This window comes from Protobothrops mucrosquamatus, unplaced genomic scaffold (assembly GCF_001527695.2).
Source record: "Protobothrops mucrosquamatus isolate PMUCROS unplaced genomic scaffold, P.Mucros_1.0 scaffold1635, whole genome shotgun sequence".
Lineage (NCBI taxonomy): Eukaryota > Metazoa > Chordata > Lepidosauria > Squamata > Viperidae > Protobothrops > Protobothrops mucrosquamatus.
This window is the reverse complement of record NW_015387794.1, coordinates 77,082-95,658: the sequence shown is the minus strand read 5'-3', so window position 1 is coordinate 95,658 and position 18,577 is coordinate 77,082. Positions and strand designations below refer to the sequence as shown.

The following is an 18,577-nucleotide window of genomic DNA, read 5'->3' as shown; positions in this document are numbered from 1 at the left end:
GCTGGTCATCTCCTCGGCCCCCTTGCAGATCTTGTCCTTGGCCCATGTGTGGAGCCTGTTCCCCTCGCGTACCCGACGCATCTTGGCCCCACCTCAGCCTGGCGCCGCTAGAAGCTCACACAGGTCGATTAGGTCCATCTTTGCTGGGCCTGGGCAATCATGACGCCGATGGGGATCTGGCTTTCACCACTCAGGGTGACCTTCTGCCTGCTGGCCCTGCCGACCACTTTGCCTCCTGCAGCTCTGGGTGGCAGCCTAATGGACCTGAGCGAGTGGCTGGCAGGGGGCTGAAGAGAGGACCAGTGGCAACCTGCTCTCCAACCAAATAGAGATGGGATGGAGTAGGCATGCCGGCAGTCCGCATCAGGTGCCCCCTCGATTCAGAGTGCTGCTGGTGCCGCCGCAGCACTGCTGCTGGAGGGCTGGCCTAGTATTCATAGCGGGCTACGCAGCCCGTCGGATGCCGTTGGCTCCCATGTGCTCACCGCCTCCTGTGCATGCACCTTGGGGTCTGCCGGGCTAGCTGGGGCCGGGGCCAGGGCAGCGGGGGCCAGTCCTGCGCCATTTCCAAGAATCCTTGGGGGTCAAATATCAGCAAATTGTGGGCCAGATCCGGCCCACGGGCCTTGTGTTTCACATGTCAGCTGTAGGCTATTCAGTTTTTTTCTTTTTCTCCCTTTCAAACTACAGAATTATTAAGATTCTGAAATTACTACTTGAGAATATATTCTGTATTTACATGGGAAAAGCAATTCAGTCACACACCAAAACATTATGCCACTAATATACTAACATATTGGTCCAAACTGCTATATCTCTCCATGTACTTTTGGCCTGGATCTACCAAAGATAACCATCTTCTTGCTGTTCACATAAGCTTTTATTGCTCCAGACATAAAAGTAGTAGGATACGTTCATAGTTTTCTAATCAACCTAGGTTAACAATATGGGTATAAAAGCTCACTATGTTCCCAATGTGTTCTAGTTCATTCAACTTGTCCCAATTCCAAATTTAAAAACACACTTTAAATTACGTTTACATTTTCATTAACTGCACACAATTATTCAAACAATTTATGTAAACATTTAGCTGTCTCAGAAATTCTGTTATAATTCATGTTGTGCGGTAGAATTTATATTTTGTATTTAAATTCTTTACATATCTTGAGCTAGCATGCAGTGTATGCAATATATTGGTAGGAAAACATTTTATTTAATTAGCAGATTTCTGCTCTGTGCTGTCCCCAATGTATTTCAGCCACATTCGCTAATCAGAAGTGCCCCTTTTCCCTTTCCAACTCCTCTCTCTTTGCTCAAGTTCAGATTCAGTGAAGGCCGCCGGTCCCCAATTAGTGATCAAATAGGAATTCTTGGAACCTATAAGACACAATATTTTACATTTAGTAATTTAAACCTAATTTACTACACGTGTCAAAATCTTCTTCTAACTTTGCTTTATGATTAGTCATGTGAGAATGTAGTTGGGAAAAGTATATTAAAAATGCACCCAATCAAAAGCATTTAAATAAAAAACATTTTTAAATGCTTTCATCCTCATGTATACCAAGATGGTTTGAAATAAACATAAATAAAATAATATAAAATAAACCAAAGAATATTAATAAAATGGTTCAACCCAACATGAATTTTCAATTTAATAAATTTTGATTTGTACCAAAAATACCATCATGCCACTGCCAGTTTTATTGCTAGGGTGAAGAATATTCTAAAATGAATGCACCATCAAAAGATGTCCATCTATCTTGACTCCTTTCTCTCCTTTACTGTATAATGCATTTTCCTCAATAAATTTTAACCGAGATGACCTCTTTCTAAAGTTCCTGAGCAGAAGTAGGGACAGAAAAGCCTTCATATTTGAAGTTCTATATCATTTAGGGCTCTGCAGGCAAAACTAACAGCTTCAATTAGACATGAAATATGTCGCGTTCAAAGTCTGGCTATGTCAGTTAAATCTTGATGGTGTTACCTGCATCAAGTGAGGATTCCAAGAAACCTTCAAGGAAACACCCACATATAAATCATTACAATAGTCTAATTAAATAGTTTTTAAAATGTTGCTTCTGTAGCTAGACTATCTTGCTCAGGAAGAATTATTGTTGAGCCATTGGTAAAGTTAGGTTGTTGGTACTACTGATGCCACTTGGGGCTCCATCCATCATGCTGGGTGCAAAAATACATATAAGTGACATATCTAAATTGATTGCTCAGCTATCTTCTGGCTATAAAAATTATCTTATTCAAAGATTGCACACCATTTTACGTTATGACAAATCACTGTCAATCCAATGTTTTTGTCCTGTCCATTTTCAATTTCATATTGTGATCTACATTACAGAAAATATTTATTCCCAGCACCTTGACTTAAATGTAAAGCAACCTACTAAAACGTTTAGTAGTGCTGACATATCAAAGCTGCTCTCAAGAGCATTTCAATATCTTTTCTGATAAATTTATACTTATAGACAATAATGTTTATATTGCACTTTAATGCCATTACAATAACATAATTCATTTGACTGAAAATTTCCTGTTGAACTAAGAGCTTATACTCTTTGTACAGCAGATTAACTCACGGGTTGATTAATACACATTTGCTTGGTTGAATTCCATTAAAAATCTTTCAAGAAATATCCTTCAGAAGTTCAGCTCCCATAAAGGGGAAAGCAAATAAACCTAGTTACATACATTATTCTATCCTGGATGCAACATAAATCTCATATAGAGCACTTATAATTGGACAGTTATAAATATAAAAGCAGAACAATCAAAATAATGTAAACGTTGTAAATACTGTAAGCCTCAAGAGCAAAGGCCAACAGAGTTTTATGTCATGATGAGGCTAATGAGAAATTTGACTTGAAGACATCTAAAAATCTCAGCTGGCAGTGTTTGCACTGATTTCCTTTCTTCTATTCGGAATTTGGTTCAGCTATGTTTCTCCAGACAATAGCACACACTAAACAGGAAATGCAGCCTAGGCTGACTCAGTAATATTCAGACTTCTTGGAAATCATAATGGGTTACTTAAGATAAAAATAGCTACATGAATGCTGATTCACAAAACAAAGGATTGTTTCCTACCTGGTTCAATTAATCGAATTAATCCCTCATGATGAGCTACTCTATCTTTCCAACTTTTAGTTTTGCTTGCTGCTACTTCCAATTTCTTCTTTACCTCCTAAAACAGAATTAACATCAACATGATATAGAAACATATATTTTTTTTACAATAGAGACTGTCAAAACAGCACAACAAGAACATCTCTCCACAAGATCACAAAAGGATGGGCTTTAACTGGATGTGAACAGGGATCAGCCTAGGTCAGCACATGAAGGAGCACACAATTGCAAACATTTGTAAATAATATATTCACAGTGCCCATAAAAGCCAATCTTAGCGACTGCTAAGCTTCCCATAAGTTACTGGGACATAACTATATATCCCTATAGGCATGATTTCTTAGCTACAATAACTTTTCCAAGTTTCATCAACTTCTTAAATCTTTACCTGATATGGCTTTTAGTCACAATTATATTTGATCCATCTCTACTCATTTTACTATTGAACCAAACTGGTACAATATTTTATCCTGGTAATTCTCTATAGATAAAAATTTCAGTTAATGTCTAATATTATGTCTGCATATACTGTATAAACATAAATGCCCAATAAGAAAATGATTCAATTCTGTGAAGTGGTCAGAGCCACTACAGTCTGGTATCTTAAAGAAGGTATAAATCAAATGACTTAGGTAGCCCTGTTACCAACACTTGAACACATTTAGGTGACTGCTGACAAGCTGTTGTGCACACCTGCTTATGGGGAGATGACTTGGGAAAGCTTTACAGAGTCCCCACTGAGCCTTCTGATGAATGCAACTGCCTTGACCCTTATTATTAACATATTTTGCAAAGTGTCCCTTCATATACTTCGTATAATCCTAGGAAGGCTACACTCGCTCACCTCATATTGTTCAAAGGCTTGCTTCCTCTCTAATTCCAGTTCTTCCAACTGCTCCATGGCGATCTGTAGAGCATGTTCCTTCATTTTTCTCTGGTTTTCCAACTCTTGCTTTTCTGCCTCAGTCACCTGAATGGCTTGTTGCTGCTCTAAGTGCCACTTTTCCAACTCTGCTCTCTTGCTTGTCTCTTCTTCTAGCAGTCTAGTAGCCAAGAAGACATATTAATTCAGGACTGACACAACATGTATGCCTTTCCCGCATGGACTAATTAGTCAAGAAAACATATGACCTAAAACAGTTCCACGGAAATTGCTCGGTTTTGCACTTCTAGTCCATCAAGCAATCACATTCAGAAATGAAAGCATCCCACACACAAGGTAGGTAGTTTCCTTTTTCATTACCTCATTTAGCATCTACAAGTAGTCCTTGACTTATAACTACAGCTTGAGACCAGAATTTTGGTTGCTAAACAATGTGGTCATAAACCAAGCCATTATGTGACTGGACCCAATTTAATGAGGTTTACCATGGTCATTAAGCAAATCATGTGGTTAATTGAATCATATGGTGGTTAACTGAATTCAGCTTCCCCAATTGACTTTATTTGTCAGACGTTAGCTGGGAAGCTCATAAATCATGATTGTGACCATATGATTCCGCAACTGTCATAAATGCAAGTTAGTTGCCAAGCATCTAAATTATGATCACATGACCATGGAGGAAGTAAGATGGTCATAGCTTCAAGGACAGAGGTAAGTCCTTTTCCAAGGCTCTGGTAACTTTGAACTAACATTAAACAAAGAGTCGTAAGTCAAGGACTACCAATAGTTCAGTTAAATACACTTCATCCATTTGCTTCAACTTATTTATTGATCTACAAACAACTCCACATGACATATTTTGTTTACTTGTCTGTGGTACTATAATATGCTGAGAAGCAGAAAGAGGGAAACAATCCTTCAGAATGATTCAAGGACAGAGGACACCTTTTAAACGTAAGAACGGTATTTAGGTTACTTGGGCAGTCTGCAGTTTCTATGTCTCTGCCATTGTTCCTTCTGGAACATAATTGACTGCCAGCCTTAGCATCCAATTCTATCAAATTACACACTGACCTGGCCTGAAGTCTCCTGACAGTTTCCTCATCTTGGCGGGCTTGTTTCTCATCCTCCAAAGCTTCCTGTAGCTGCTTATACATTTCCTCAAGTTCTTTGACTCTCAGTAAGTACTGCTCAAGCTCAGATGATTTCTGAGCAACCTGTTCTTCCATTTTCTGTCTTACCTAGAAAACAAGAATTCTTCATTATCCTTCAGGACAAGCAGTGCTTCCTATTTCTTATGAGACAGAAGAAGAAAGTGTGTGGCTTTTCCTTTTTGTCCAAACATGCACACAGTGCAATTATATCATTAAAGAAACTGCTTCAGAGTTTGCCCATTCTTTTGCTGACATGTACCATTTTCTCTCTCTCCAGTTCAAGACTGAATCGATCTTGTAATTCCATTTGAGTCTGCAGACGTTTTGTCTCTTCTTCTGACGCTCGAGCGGCTGCCTCTTCTAGTTGCTGGGCCAAAGAAAGAAAACAATTAGCATCTGTTTCCAGTTAATGTACATATGGAAGTACAGATAAACCATCAGTATGTACCTATAAACCTAGTTCTTATATTTTTTTATAAAAGCAAAAATTTTATCAACGGGAAATATATATAAAGAAAAGAATGATTTGCATCAAGAAGGGAGTAAAGTAAGGAAGGACCTCCAAGTCTCCACTGAGGCTTCATGTAAAACATTCTGAAAAGATGTTTTATCAGCTCTAAAATGGTGCATAAACAATAAAACGTTGGTGAAAGATTAAACTCTACATAGGTTTCTGTAGAACTGGAGATAAGATAAGCATTTCCAAAAATAGCACAGTCATTGCTCAAAACATGCAAAAACTATTCCTTCTAATCTAGATCAAACTTACTCTGTCAAAATAAGTAAACTATAGTATTTTGTTGCACGAGAAGTATGAGAAATTTGGGAAGTGAATTTTTCTAATAAAGTAATCCTCACATATTTTGAGGCATGCTTAATTAGAGGTTTCTGAATGGTTTGGTTAAACAAAAATAAGGAAGTAGTATAAAGGAGTACTTGTGCAACATTTAATGCTTACAGTAGCACTATTATTGGTTCCTAATTTATTTATTTATTTATTTATTTATTATTTGAATTTATACCCCGCCCTTCTCCTTGCGGACTCAGGGCGGCTGACAGCCTGATAAAAACAACTACAACAATACCCCAAAAACTATCATTAAAAAATTCTCTCAATCTGCCGTTAGGAAAGCACATTTCAATGACTCAGGTAATTTGGCTTGCCTGAACTGGCATTTCTATCAATCATTAAACTTTAGGTTTAAATTAACACACTGATTCAACAAACTTGACTTCATTCTTGCTATGAGGCCTTGGGCCAATCAGTCCCTCTCAGTCCTAATCAATGTCAGGTTCTACGGTGAGCTACCTGAAGAACAACTTCCTCATGACATCGTACATTGACAGCTTTACTGTATGAACTAAGTGAGCCTGGCAAAAAATCAGAAAACCCTACTACCCAGAATGACAAATTTTAATAACATCATCAACCAAGAATAAGAAGAACTAAGAAGAACAATGACTTCTACAGTCCCCTCAAATCCATGACCTCAGAAATACAATTTACAGCTAAAGTATTAATCCTACAATGCAGAATGTTATAAAAACTCAAATTTACCTTTCGGACGGTTTCCAGTTCCTTCTGTTTATTCTCATTTGCTATCTGGAGCTCTTTCATTTGCCTCTCCAGTTCTGCTTGTTCCGCCTGTAGTTTTTGGCGTAATTCTTTCCGTTTCTGGCGTGCCTCTTTATGAGGTGAAGGGCTTTTCAATTTGAGCAGATTTACCGTTGTCTGAATGGCTAAATAATGAGAATAGCCACAATAATATTTCTAATTTAAGCCCATACTTTTTCAGTCTTCAGTGCTGTTCAGTTTCTAACATTAGAGCTTCATCAGTAATTTTAAAAATAAAATCACATTTGTTTGCCAAAAAAACCCCATAGCGTATCAATATCAATAGTGTAATAGAGATATATAATTATAGTTGTGAAATATCAGAATGAAAACAGTTTAATATCAAATACAATTTGTACTTTGCAATAATGTCAGCTCTCCATACAATGAAATACATTTTGTCACCAAAATCACTGAATTGGGGGGGGTGTTATTTAGTCTGTGGTAAAACTAGTGAGATGTACAGTCAGATATGTAATACAGAGCAAAAACATTTGGCCAGAAGAGAGAAACTGAAATAATTAAAGAATTATTTAACTCAGAATAACAAAGTTGGAAGGAACCTTGGAGGTCTTCTAGTCCAACCATCTGCTTAGGCAGGAGACCCTAAACCATTTCAGACAAATGGTTGTCCATTCTCTTCATTGGCCTGAAGTTTAATAAGATATCTAAAGTCTTATTAACAGTCAGATTTACAAGTGACTTCACAACAGGCATGTGAACAGGAAGCTCCATTAAGCAGTGAATAGAAAAACAGAATTTACAAGCTACCCAGCTGGCTTCTATCAAGCAAAGCAGTAAAAGTTTACCTTGAATCCACTCCTGTTTCTTCTTCTTATCAGAGGCACTAATCTCAAAACATTTTTCTAAATTTTTTATAAGAAAGAGACATTTTTTGCCATCTTTGTCAGGCAAGCCCTAATAAAGAGAAAATTAGATTTAGTTTCCTATGAAGCATAGCAAATATGACATTACACTGATATTCACAATATTGTTTGTTAGTTCAGAGCCTCTAAGCATATGAAACATTCCAAATGATATGTATTTCATAAACTAAGAAAGAATCCTGAATGGAACATTTCAAAAAATAAAGATTTCTTTCCTCTTTTCATGAATGCTGTTGTTAGCACTCCATTGTATTCTCCATCCAAATAAATATTCCAGAATTTATCTAGCAGGTGAATAAAAAATCTGTAAGTTAAATTATTTTCATATTCATCATCTAAAAAAGTATTATTTTCCAATCATTTCTTTATTTTTACCTCTACAGTACAGTTGCCATCCAGTGCAATGTCTCCTCTTTTGTCTTTTAAATCTTCACTAACATAGTATGATATAACATTTGGTTTTAAAACAAACCAACGTTCTGTCCAGTTTTTCCTTTTGTGACCCTTCTTCCACATATAACCCTATAAAAACAATGAAGTAATTACTTTATTACATTATTTTAACTTGGAACGTTTAAATTCTGATCCCAGATCCAGATACAATTAATAAATGCCAATTTATTTCAACAGATATTAATCAAACTTTTCAATCCAATCACTGTAGGCATTTAAACATCATTTTTAACAAGCACAGTTTATGAAAAACCATCAGAGTAATTCAACTTTTTATCTTCAGTGAGAAAAAACGTAAATCCTTAGACAAAAAAAATAAATCACCCCCCCTAATAGTTATTGAATGGACAGGAAGTCCTCTCTGCCAGTAAGCACAGCTGACATTCAACCTCTATTTCTACCCATGAAAAAAATTGTTAGCTTAAAAATTCTACTGCTAGCAGCTGAAAAGCAATAGGTTCTACAATATATTATTCTGGTTACCCGACCAGATGTGAATTCACTGACTCTAAAGCTTTTTTGACCAGTTGATTGGGTCCTTCTATTATATCTTTTAGGCCAGTGATGGCGAACTTTTTAGAGACCGAGTGCCCAAACTGCAACCCAAACCCCTTATTTATTGCCGGGTGCCAGGTGGGCGTGGCCCACTGGCTGGGTGTGACTATGATGGTAATGGCAGACTGTGTGGGTGTGGCCAAGGTGGGTGTGCTCACTTCGATGTTGCTCGTGGGGGGGATGCCTGTGGGGAACAGGCAGGGTTGGGGGAGAGCCAGGGGGTCTCTGGGAGGTGGGACGATAGGCGAGGTGAGGTGAGGCGAGGCAAGGCGAGGCAGGGCGGGGTGGGGGTACCATTGTCGCAGGGAAAGGTGAGGCAGGGGCCAGGGCAGCTGCTGCCTGACACCGTTGGCCCCCACAGATAGGCCAGCGAGCACATGGGGGCCGACAGTGTCCGGCAGCAGCCACAGCCTGCCAGCCCCTCAACTGGCGCACTCTGGGTCTGCACAGCCCACCGCCAGCAGTTCAGAGAAGCCGCCTCTAAGCTGGACGGCTGGCTGACAGCTGAGGAGGCGATGCAGTGGGTCGTGCCCAGGCAAAGGAGAGCATGCGAGTTCAGGAGGGATGGGATGGGGGGAGGGAAACCAGCTGTGCTGGGATGCATCCGGCCACATGGGACCTCGGCGAGTTAGAGGGCGGTTGGTTGAAGAGGGACAGTTGCCATCTCCGGGGTATGCCGTGCATGCCCACAGAGAGGGCTCTGAGTGCCGCCTCTGGCACGCGTGCCATAGGTTCGCCACCACTGTTTTAGGCCATGGTTTTCCCAGTTGCAATGAATGGCTGTGAAAGTTGGACCATAAGAAAGGCTGAATGCCAAAGAATTGAGGTCTTTGAACTATGGTGCTGGAGAAGACTCCTGCGAGTCCCCTGGACTGCAAGGCGATCAAACTGGTCAGTCCTAGAGGAGATCAACCCTGACTGCTCTTTAGAAGGCCAGATCCTGAAGTTGAAACTCAAATATTTTGGCCACCTAATGAGAAGGAAGGACTCACTGGAGAAGACTCTAATGCTGGGAAAGATTGAGGGCAATAGAAGAAGGGGATGACAGAGAATGAGGTGGCTGGATGGAGTCACTGAAGCAGTAGGCGTGAGCTTAAATGGACTCCAGAAGATGATAGAGGACAGGAAGGCCTGGAAGAACGTTGTCCATGGGGTCGCAATGGGTTGGACACGACTTCGCAACTAACAACAACAACAAATTATATCTTTTAAACCCTGCCTCCCAACTTCAGTCCAACTGAAAAACCATCCCAGTTTCCAAGTCTAAAGTGGTAAACAGCAAAATGTTGAAGATGGAAAAGGATTCATTAGTTCATTCTTCCATCAAATTCTACTTACGGATTAGAAAATAAGGAAGATAATTATTAATTTCGATCTGAAAACTACAAAGTAGCAAAAATTAAATTAACAAGCCCTATATAATGTAGGAACATTAGTACAAGACCTGTACAATGTTTATGTTTTGAAAAAGTGGGAATAACCATGTCTCAAATCAGAATAGCTGTCAGGAAATTCATAGAGGAAGAAGCATATAACAAGGCTCCCAGCTACAACTTCAAACAATTGAGAATCACCATAGAATCTCGCTAAATGTTATGGAAACAACACTTTTGCATAAATCTGTCTCCTTATGCCCCACCCCTAGGGTGGCAAACATAGGCAAAATCATAACATGAATGTTTTATCTATGTGGGTGGAATATAAAATCCTGTATGGTGAACTATAAATTTTCTTAAGCAATTCCTTAATTGATCCACTTGCATCTGATTCTAAGACACAGAAGATCAAGTCCAGTACAGATATATGCATCCTTCCATTCTCTACTGGAAGTTTACTTACAATGTAAACAATATTTAATATCTAAAATATATATTTAAAGTGATTACATGATGTAAACAAAACTGTGGTCTTTGAAGAGCACAAATTATCTTCATCATCTATCATTCAGTATCAAATGACTGTTGTACATTTTAAAAGATAAGAGCACATACCTGTTAGAAATCATCCACTTTGTAAGCTATTTAAATGGTGTGAAACAGAGAGAGAAATTCACATTTAAAGATAGATCATCCTATTATTTAAAACAAAATAATTTACTAGATACTAAAGACTCTGAAAATCCTATGAATTAGCCCTTGAATCTTTGCTGTTTAGCAATTTTATTAACATACAGTGCACTGAGAAAGTATTCAGACCCCTTTCACTTTTGTCAATTTTGTTCAGCTGCAGCCTGATTCAAGTTGTTGAAATTCATTTTTTTCTCATTAATCTACACTCCGTACCCCACAATGACAAAGTGAAAACAGAATTTTAGAATTTTTTTCTAAAATTCTGTTTTCACTTTGTCATTTTGGGGTACTGAATGTAGATTAAGGAGAAATAAAATGAATTTTACCAACTGTAGAATCAGGCTGTAGCATAACAAAATTGACAGAAGTGAAGGGGGTCTGAATACTTTCTGAATGCGCTGTAAATACCCACCAGGTTTTTTTTTTCTTTCTTAAAATGTGTAATATGAAAGAGAACTCACATTAGAAATACAAATTTGGAAATGGCTACCTAAGCATCAAATCCAAAATCCTAATTATAAAGGAATCCAAATTCAAGCATCCCAGAAAAATGGCCATCCAGCCTCCACTTGAACTGATTCGGTAAAAGGGAGACCCACCATCTCCCTGGATAATCGGTTCCACTGTTAAACACTTCTTAAGAGAGTTTTTCCTTCCCTAACATTCAAACAGAATCTGCCTTCCAGTAACTTAAATTCATTTTTTCATGTCCTACATTCTGGAATAGATATTTTCTATATCAGGGGTCCTCAACCCCCGGTCCGTGGACCGGTACTGGGCCGCAGCATGCCAGCAACCGGTTCACACAAACAAGCAAAGCCCCATCTGCGGGTTGCAGGCAGCACATAAACCCACGCACTCTCTGGTCCGCGGAAAAACTTTTCTCCACAGAACCGGTCCTGGTGCCCAAAAGTTGGGGACCTCTGTTCTATATGACATTCTTCAGATATCCAAAGAAAGACAGCTAAACATTACCAGAACTTTCAATCACTATTTATAGGTTACAGTTTTTAATCCCCTGATCATCTTTATTGTGCTTCTCTAAATAGATGCCAGTTTTTTTCAAATTCAAATGTGGTGCTCAGAACTGGATACAATACCCAAAATGCGATATAAATAGAATAGGGCGTAAATATTACTTCCTGAATTTTGAAATGATGCTTCTACTGATGCAGCCTGAAATTGTATTTTCTTGTTTTCAGCCACCTTACACTGTTGGTTCATACTCAGTTTGCAATCCATTATAGGTAGTCCTTGCTTAGCGACCCCAATTGGAACCAACAAATCCATCGCTTAGTGCTATGGTTACTTAGTGAAAAATCATATGACCATGACAGACTTATAATGTCACTTCCCATGTGGTTGTTATGTGAGTCACTGCAGTTGTTAAGCAAGACATCACACAATTGCAACTTGAAATTTTACTTTTTCATTCTTCATTAAGTCTGCTTATCAGAATTCATTTGTGAAGCACAAAAATCACTTGACCACAGGATGCTACGACACCTGAGGACAGGTGGCAAAGATGTTATTTTTACACCACTGTAAGTTCAAACAGTCATTAAACAAGACAGCCAGTAAGTGAGGATTACCTGTACTACACCAAGTTATTTTTCACATGTACCAGGCCAGATATCTCACATTCTACATGCATGCATGTGATTTTTGTATCCTAATAGAGCTTTGCATTTTAATCAATAAAATAACCACAATACTGGTTAAATATAAAGGAAAATAAATGTACATTGTATGCATAGAGCAAAACCTAATAAATAGACAACCACCACACTAAATAAGCTCACATGCTGTGGGGGCCTAATGTCTGGGTGGGAAACCAGATACCTGGCTCTCCCAGGTACCAATGTTAGACTGACTAGCATACAGTCAGCTAACTCTTCCTTTTTCCCCTTTCTGAAGATGGGAACATTGCTTACTATCCTCCAAGCACCTGGCAATTCACAAATCTTTCAGGATGCCTCAGTGATACCAGATAAGAGCTTGGCTAGATTAATTCCTTTCATATCCTAGGATGTCATTTATCTGGTCCTGGATATTGACATTCATTTCAAACATATAAATATCACCCTCTGCTGTTCTATCAGTCTCAAGCTCCTTCAGTTCTGATCTTCACAATGTCCTGACCAGTGCTTTTTTTCTAAAAAAAAAAAAAAAGGTGCTGGAACTCACACAAGTCATACAACCCGCCTTGCCTACCCTACAAGGTTCCATCCAAAAAAGGTGCCGGAACTCCATTCTGGGAATGGAGTTCCATTTTATGAGAAAAAAAGCCCTGGTCCTGACACATCACAAAGAGTTTTGTTGAAGAAGACACAACTAAAGCAGGAGTTGAGAGGCTATGTCTTTTCATTATTATGGTTCATCACAGTCAGCCAGATATTCTATTCTATTTGCCTTTCAGAAAGTTATTCATTTTGGGCAATCCACAAGTCTCAGTTAACGTTTATGAACCTTAACTAAATCAGTTTCCTCACTAATTACTGTCCCTTTCACTTTTACTTGTTTTTAGAAATCTGAATTGTAGTGCCAATTCACCAACCGAAACACAACAAATGCACAATTTTATATTTTTAAAGATAAAAACCCTCCGATGCTTTACTGTAAGAGAGATATACCATCCTTAAAATAAAGCACAAAGCAGAATGCTACTGAATCCCTGTAAAGCAATGAATTAAATTTAAAGAAAACTAGATTTAAGCTAAATGTCTTAGATCAATTGCAAACACTTTCTTGAAAGGCAAATGAGGCATTTTTTTAAAAAAATGCTTTACAATAAAATATCAGAGCTTCAGGCAGCAATGTAAGTTGGTTGCATGCAGTGTTGTGATCTATCTTATGCTGTGCTCAAAAGACATTTAATCACAATGCCTTACAAAGGAAATTATACATTGGGCAATATTAGTAAATCACTTGACAGAACTGGGTCAGAAGTGCAAGCAATTTTTAAGGGTCTTTGTTGCATTAAAACTAAACCACAATTGACATGTGATTTAAGCAAACCTTTCCCATCCTTCCCCCTTCCTAGCCATGCACCTGGGCTTCTGAGATTTACACTTCCTCTTTATGCCCTCATATGCTCCATGTTTTATGTCATATTCAAATATGAGACACCGCAGGCAAGTGCAAAACAAGTTTATACATTTTTATAGAATTTAAGTTCTATAAAACTTAGGTTCTCTTTGCTTTTAAGATGCTGATTGCCACATTACTACTTAGATTGTGGGTAACAGCATATTGATAACTTAGATATTGGATAATAAATGAATTAGATCATCACAGCATTGTAACAATAAAAATAAAATTATTAGTCTATCTTTTCTTTTTCTCCTTTTCTTTACAACCTGTGGAAATCTCTTAGTATGTCAGAATTCTGCATCGATTTATTTATAACACTGCTAGACCTTCCTTTAAAGCAGGGATATCAAACTGCCGGCCCGCAGACCGGATGTGTCACCCAAAAGCCGCACCCCACCCCAGCTTCAGCAAGGAGAAAAAAGTCACGATATGTCACGATACGTCACATGACGTGGCAAGTTTGACACCCCTACTTTAAAGAAAAGCCTTCTTAAATTTTCTTACATAAATAAAAGTAAAAGAGATAATAATATAATATAACATTATAATAATATAATATAACATTATAATAATATAATAATATAATATAATATAATATAATATAATATAATATAATATAATATAATATAATATAATATAATATAATATAATATAATAATATAATATAATATAATATAATATAATATAATATAATATAATATAATATAATATAATAATATAATATAATATAATATAATAATATAATTAATATAATTAATATAATATAATTAATATAATATAATTAATATAATATAATATAATTAATATAATATAATATAATATATTAATTATATTATTATATTATATTATATTATATTATATTACGGTATATTATATTATATTATATTATATTATATTATATTATATTATATTATATTATATTATATTATATTATATTATATTAATTATATTTATTATATTATATTATATTATATTATATTATATTTATTATATTATATATTAAAATCAATGTACCTCAAACATGTACTGTATGTACATGTACCTCAAACATGTACCTCAAACATGTACTGTGCCACCATAAAAGCCATGGTGGCATAGTGGTTAGAATGCAATATTACAGGCTAATTTTGCTGACTGCCGACTGCCAGCAATTAGCAGTTCGATTCTGACCGGCTCAAGGGTGACTCAGCCTTCCATCCTTCTGAGGTCGGTAAAATGAGGACCCAGATTGTTGGAGGCAATATCCTGACTCTGTAAAGCTGCTTATAGAGGGCTATAAAGCACTATGAAGCGGTATGTAAGTCTAAGTGCTATTGCTATTCACTCTGCCAGGAACAACAGTCATTTTCATGTGGCAGCAAAGCATAACATAAAGTAAATGTCATTTTTCTGCCATTAAGGAGGCTGTACGGCTGCCAGTTCTCTCCTGATTTCCTGCCTTTAAAAAAAAAANCTCTTCTTCTAGCAGTCTAGTAGCCAAGAAGACATATTAATTCAGGACTGACACAACATGTATGCCTTTCCCGCATGGACTAATTAGTCAAGAAAACATATGACCTAAAACAGTTCCACGGAAATTGCTCGGTTTTGCACTTCTAGTCCATCAAGCAATCACATTCAGAAATGAAAGCATCCCACACACAAGGTAGGTACTTTCCTTTTTCATTACCTCATTTAGCATCTACAAGTAGTCCTTGACTTATAACTACAGGTTGAGACCAGAATTTTGGTTGCTAAACAATGTGGTCATAAACCAAGCCATTATGTGACTGGACCCAATTTAATGAGGTTTACCATGGTCATTAAGCAAATCATGTGGTTAATTGAATCATATGGTGGTTAACTGAATTCAGCTTCCCCAATTGACTATATTTGTCAGAAGTTAGCTGGGAAGCTCATAAATCATGATTGTGACCATATGATTCCGAACTGTCATAAATGCAAGCTAGTTGCCAAGCATCTAAATTATGATCACATGACCATGGAGGAGGTAAGATGGTCATAGCTTCAAGGACAGAGGTAAGTCCTTTTCCAAGGCTGTGGTAACTTTGAACCGACATTAAACAAAGAGTCGTAAGTCAAGGACTACCAATAGTTCAGTTAAATACGCTTCATCCATTTGCTTCAACTTATTTATTGATCTACAAACAATTCCACATGACATATTTTGTTTACTTGTCTGTGGTACTCTAATATGCTGAGAAGCAGAAAGAGGGAAACAATCCTTCAGAATGATTCAAGGACGGAGGACACTTTTTAAACGTAAGAACGGTATTTAGGTTACTTGGGCAGTCCGCAGTTTCTATGTCTCTGCCATTGTTCCTTCTGGAACATAATTGACTGCCAGCCTTAGCATCCAATTCTATCAAATTACACACTGACCTGGCCTGAAGTCTCCTGACAGTTTCCTCATCTTGGCGGGCTTGTTTCTCATCCTCCAAAGCTTCCTGTAGCTGCTTATACATTTCCTCAAGTTCTTTGACTCTCAGTAAGTACTGCTCAAGCTCAGATGATTTCTGAGCAACCTGTTCTTCCATTTTCTGTCTTACCTAGAAAACAAGAATTCTTCATTATCCTTCAGGACAAGCAGTGCTTCCTGTTTCTTATGAGAGAGAAGAAGAAAGTGTGTGGCTTTTCCTTTTTGTCCAAACATGCACACAGTGCAAATATATCATTAACGAAACCGCTTCAGAGTTTGCCCATTCTTTTGCTGACATGTACCATTTTCTCTCTCTCCAGTTCAAGACTGAATCGATCTTGTAATTCCATTTGAGTCTGCAGACGTTTTGTCTCTTCTTCTGACGCTCGAGCGGCTGCCTCTTCTAGTTGCTGGGCCAAAGAAAGAAAACAATTAGCATCTGTTTCCAGTTAATGTACATATGGAAGTACAGATAAACCATCAGTATGTACCTATAAACCTAGTTCTTATATTTTTTTATAAAAGCAAAAATTTTATCAACGGGAAATATATATAAAGAAAAGAATGATTTGCATCAAGAAGGGAGTAAAGTAAGGAAGGACCTCCAAGTCTCCACTGATGCTTCATGTAAAACATTCTGAAAAGATGTTTTATCAGCTCTAAAATGGTGCATAAACAATAAAACGTTGGTGAAAGATTAAACTCTACATAGATTTCTGTAGAACTGGAGATAAGATAAGCATTTCCAAAAATAGCACAGTCATTGCTCAAAACATGCAAAAACTATTCCTTCTAATCTAGATCAAACTTACTCTGTCAAAATAAGTAAACTATAGTATTTTGTTGCACGAGAAGTATGAGAAATTTGGGAAGTGAATTTTTCTAATAAAGTAATCCTCACATATTTTGAGGCATGCTTAATTAGAGGTTTCTGAATGGTTTGGTTAAACAAAAATAAGGAAGTAGTATAAAGGAGTACTTGTGCAACATTTAATGCTTACAGTAGCACTATTATTGGTTCCTAATTCTCTCAATCTGCCGTTAGGAAAGCACATTTCAATGACTCAGGTAATTTGGCTTGCCTGAACTGGCATTTCTATCAATCATTAAACTTTAGGTTTAAATTAACACACTTGATTCAACAAACTTGACTTCATTCTTGCTATGAGGCCTTGGGCCAATCAGTCCCTCTCAGTCCTAATCAATGTCAGGTTCTATAGTGAGCTACCTTAAGAACAACTTCCTCATGACATCGTACATTGACAGCTCTGCTGTATGAACTAAGTGAGCCTGGCAAAATATCAGAAAACCCTACTACCCAGAATGACAAATTTTAATAACATCATCAACCAAGAATAAGAAGAACTAAGAAGAACAATGACTTCTACAGTCCCCTCAAATCCATGACCTCAGAAATACAATTTACAGCTAAAGTATTAATCCTACACTGTAGAATGTTATAAAAACTCAAATTTACCTTTCGGACGGTTTCCAGTTCCTTCTGTTTATTCTCATTTGCTATCTGGAGCTCTTTCATTTGCCTCTCCAGTTCTGCTTGTTCCGCCTGTAGTTTTTGGCGTAATTCTTTCCGTTTCTGGCGTGCCTCTTTATGAGGTGAAGGGCTTTTCAATTTCAGCAGATTTACCGTTGTCTGAATGGCTAAATAATGAGAATAGCCACAATAATATTTCTAATTTAAGCCCATACTTTTTCAGTCTTCAGTGCTGTTCAGTTTCTAACATTAGAACTTCATCAGTAATTTTAAAAATAAAATCACATTTGTTTGCCAAAAAACCCCATAGCGTATCAATATCAATAGTGTAATAGAGATATATAATTATAGGTGTGAAATATCAGAATGAAAACAGTTTAATATCAAATACAATTTGTACGTTGCAATAATGTCAGCTCTCCATACAATGAAATACATTTTGTCACCACAATCACTGAATTGGGGGGGTGTTATTTAGTCTATGGTAAAACCAGTGAGATGTACAGTCAGATATGTAATACAGAGCAAAAACATTTGGCCAGAAGAGAGAAACTGAAATAATTAAATTATTTAACTCAGAATAACAAAATTGGAAGGAACCTTGGAGGTCTTCTAGTCCAGTGGTTCTTAACCTTTTTGAACGAATCGCCCCCTTGAGCCAATGAGGAAGTTGTCATCGCCCCCCTCCCCCAACATAACCTTTCAATCACAACTTTGCAATACTGCAGACCTCTTAAAATGTGAAATGAATTTATATAAACTTTCATTTCTCTCCCCCAGAATAAAGTTAATAATTTTGTGGATGTGAGGGCTGGG

The 18,577-nt window shown here is 37.3% G+C and overlaps 1 protein-coding gene across 1 annotated transcript in view; it reads right to left on the bottom strand.

The window, feature by feature from the left end:
* Window positions 1-682: 682 nt before the first annotated feature.
* The window catches only part of SWAP70 (switching B cell complex subunit SWAP70), a gene marked incomplete in the record, with an annotated part of 49,661 nt that continues 31,766 nt past the window's right edge, over window positions 683-18,577 (bottom strand). The window contains 8 exon segments of the mRNA XM_029285412.1: window positions 683-1,377; window positions 3,103-3,199; window positions 3,986-4,184; window positions 5,099-5,265; window positions 5,438-5,545; window positions 6,737-6,918; window positions 7,603-7,711; window positions 8,056-8,202. Coding sequence (XP_029141245.1) covers window positions 1,268-1,377; window positions 3,103-3,199; window positions 3,986-4,184; window positions 5,099-5,265; window positions 5,438-5,545; window positions 6,737-6,918; window positions 7,603-7,711; window positions 8,056-8,202 — 1,119 coding nt within the window.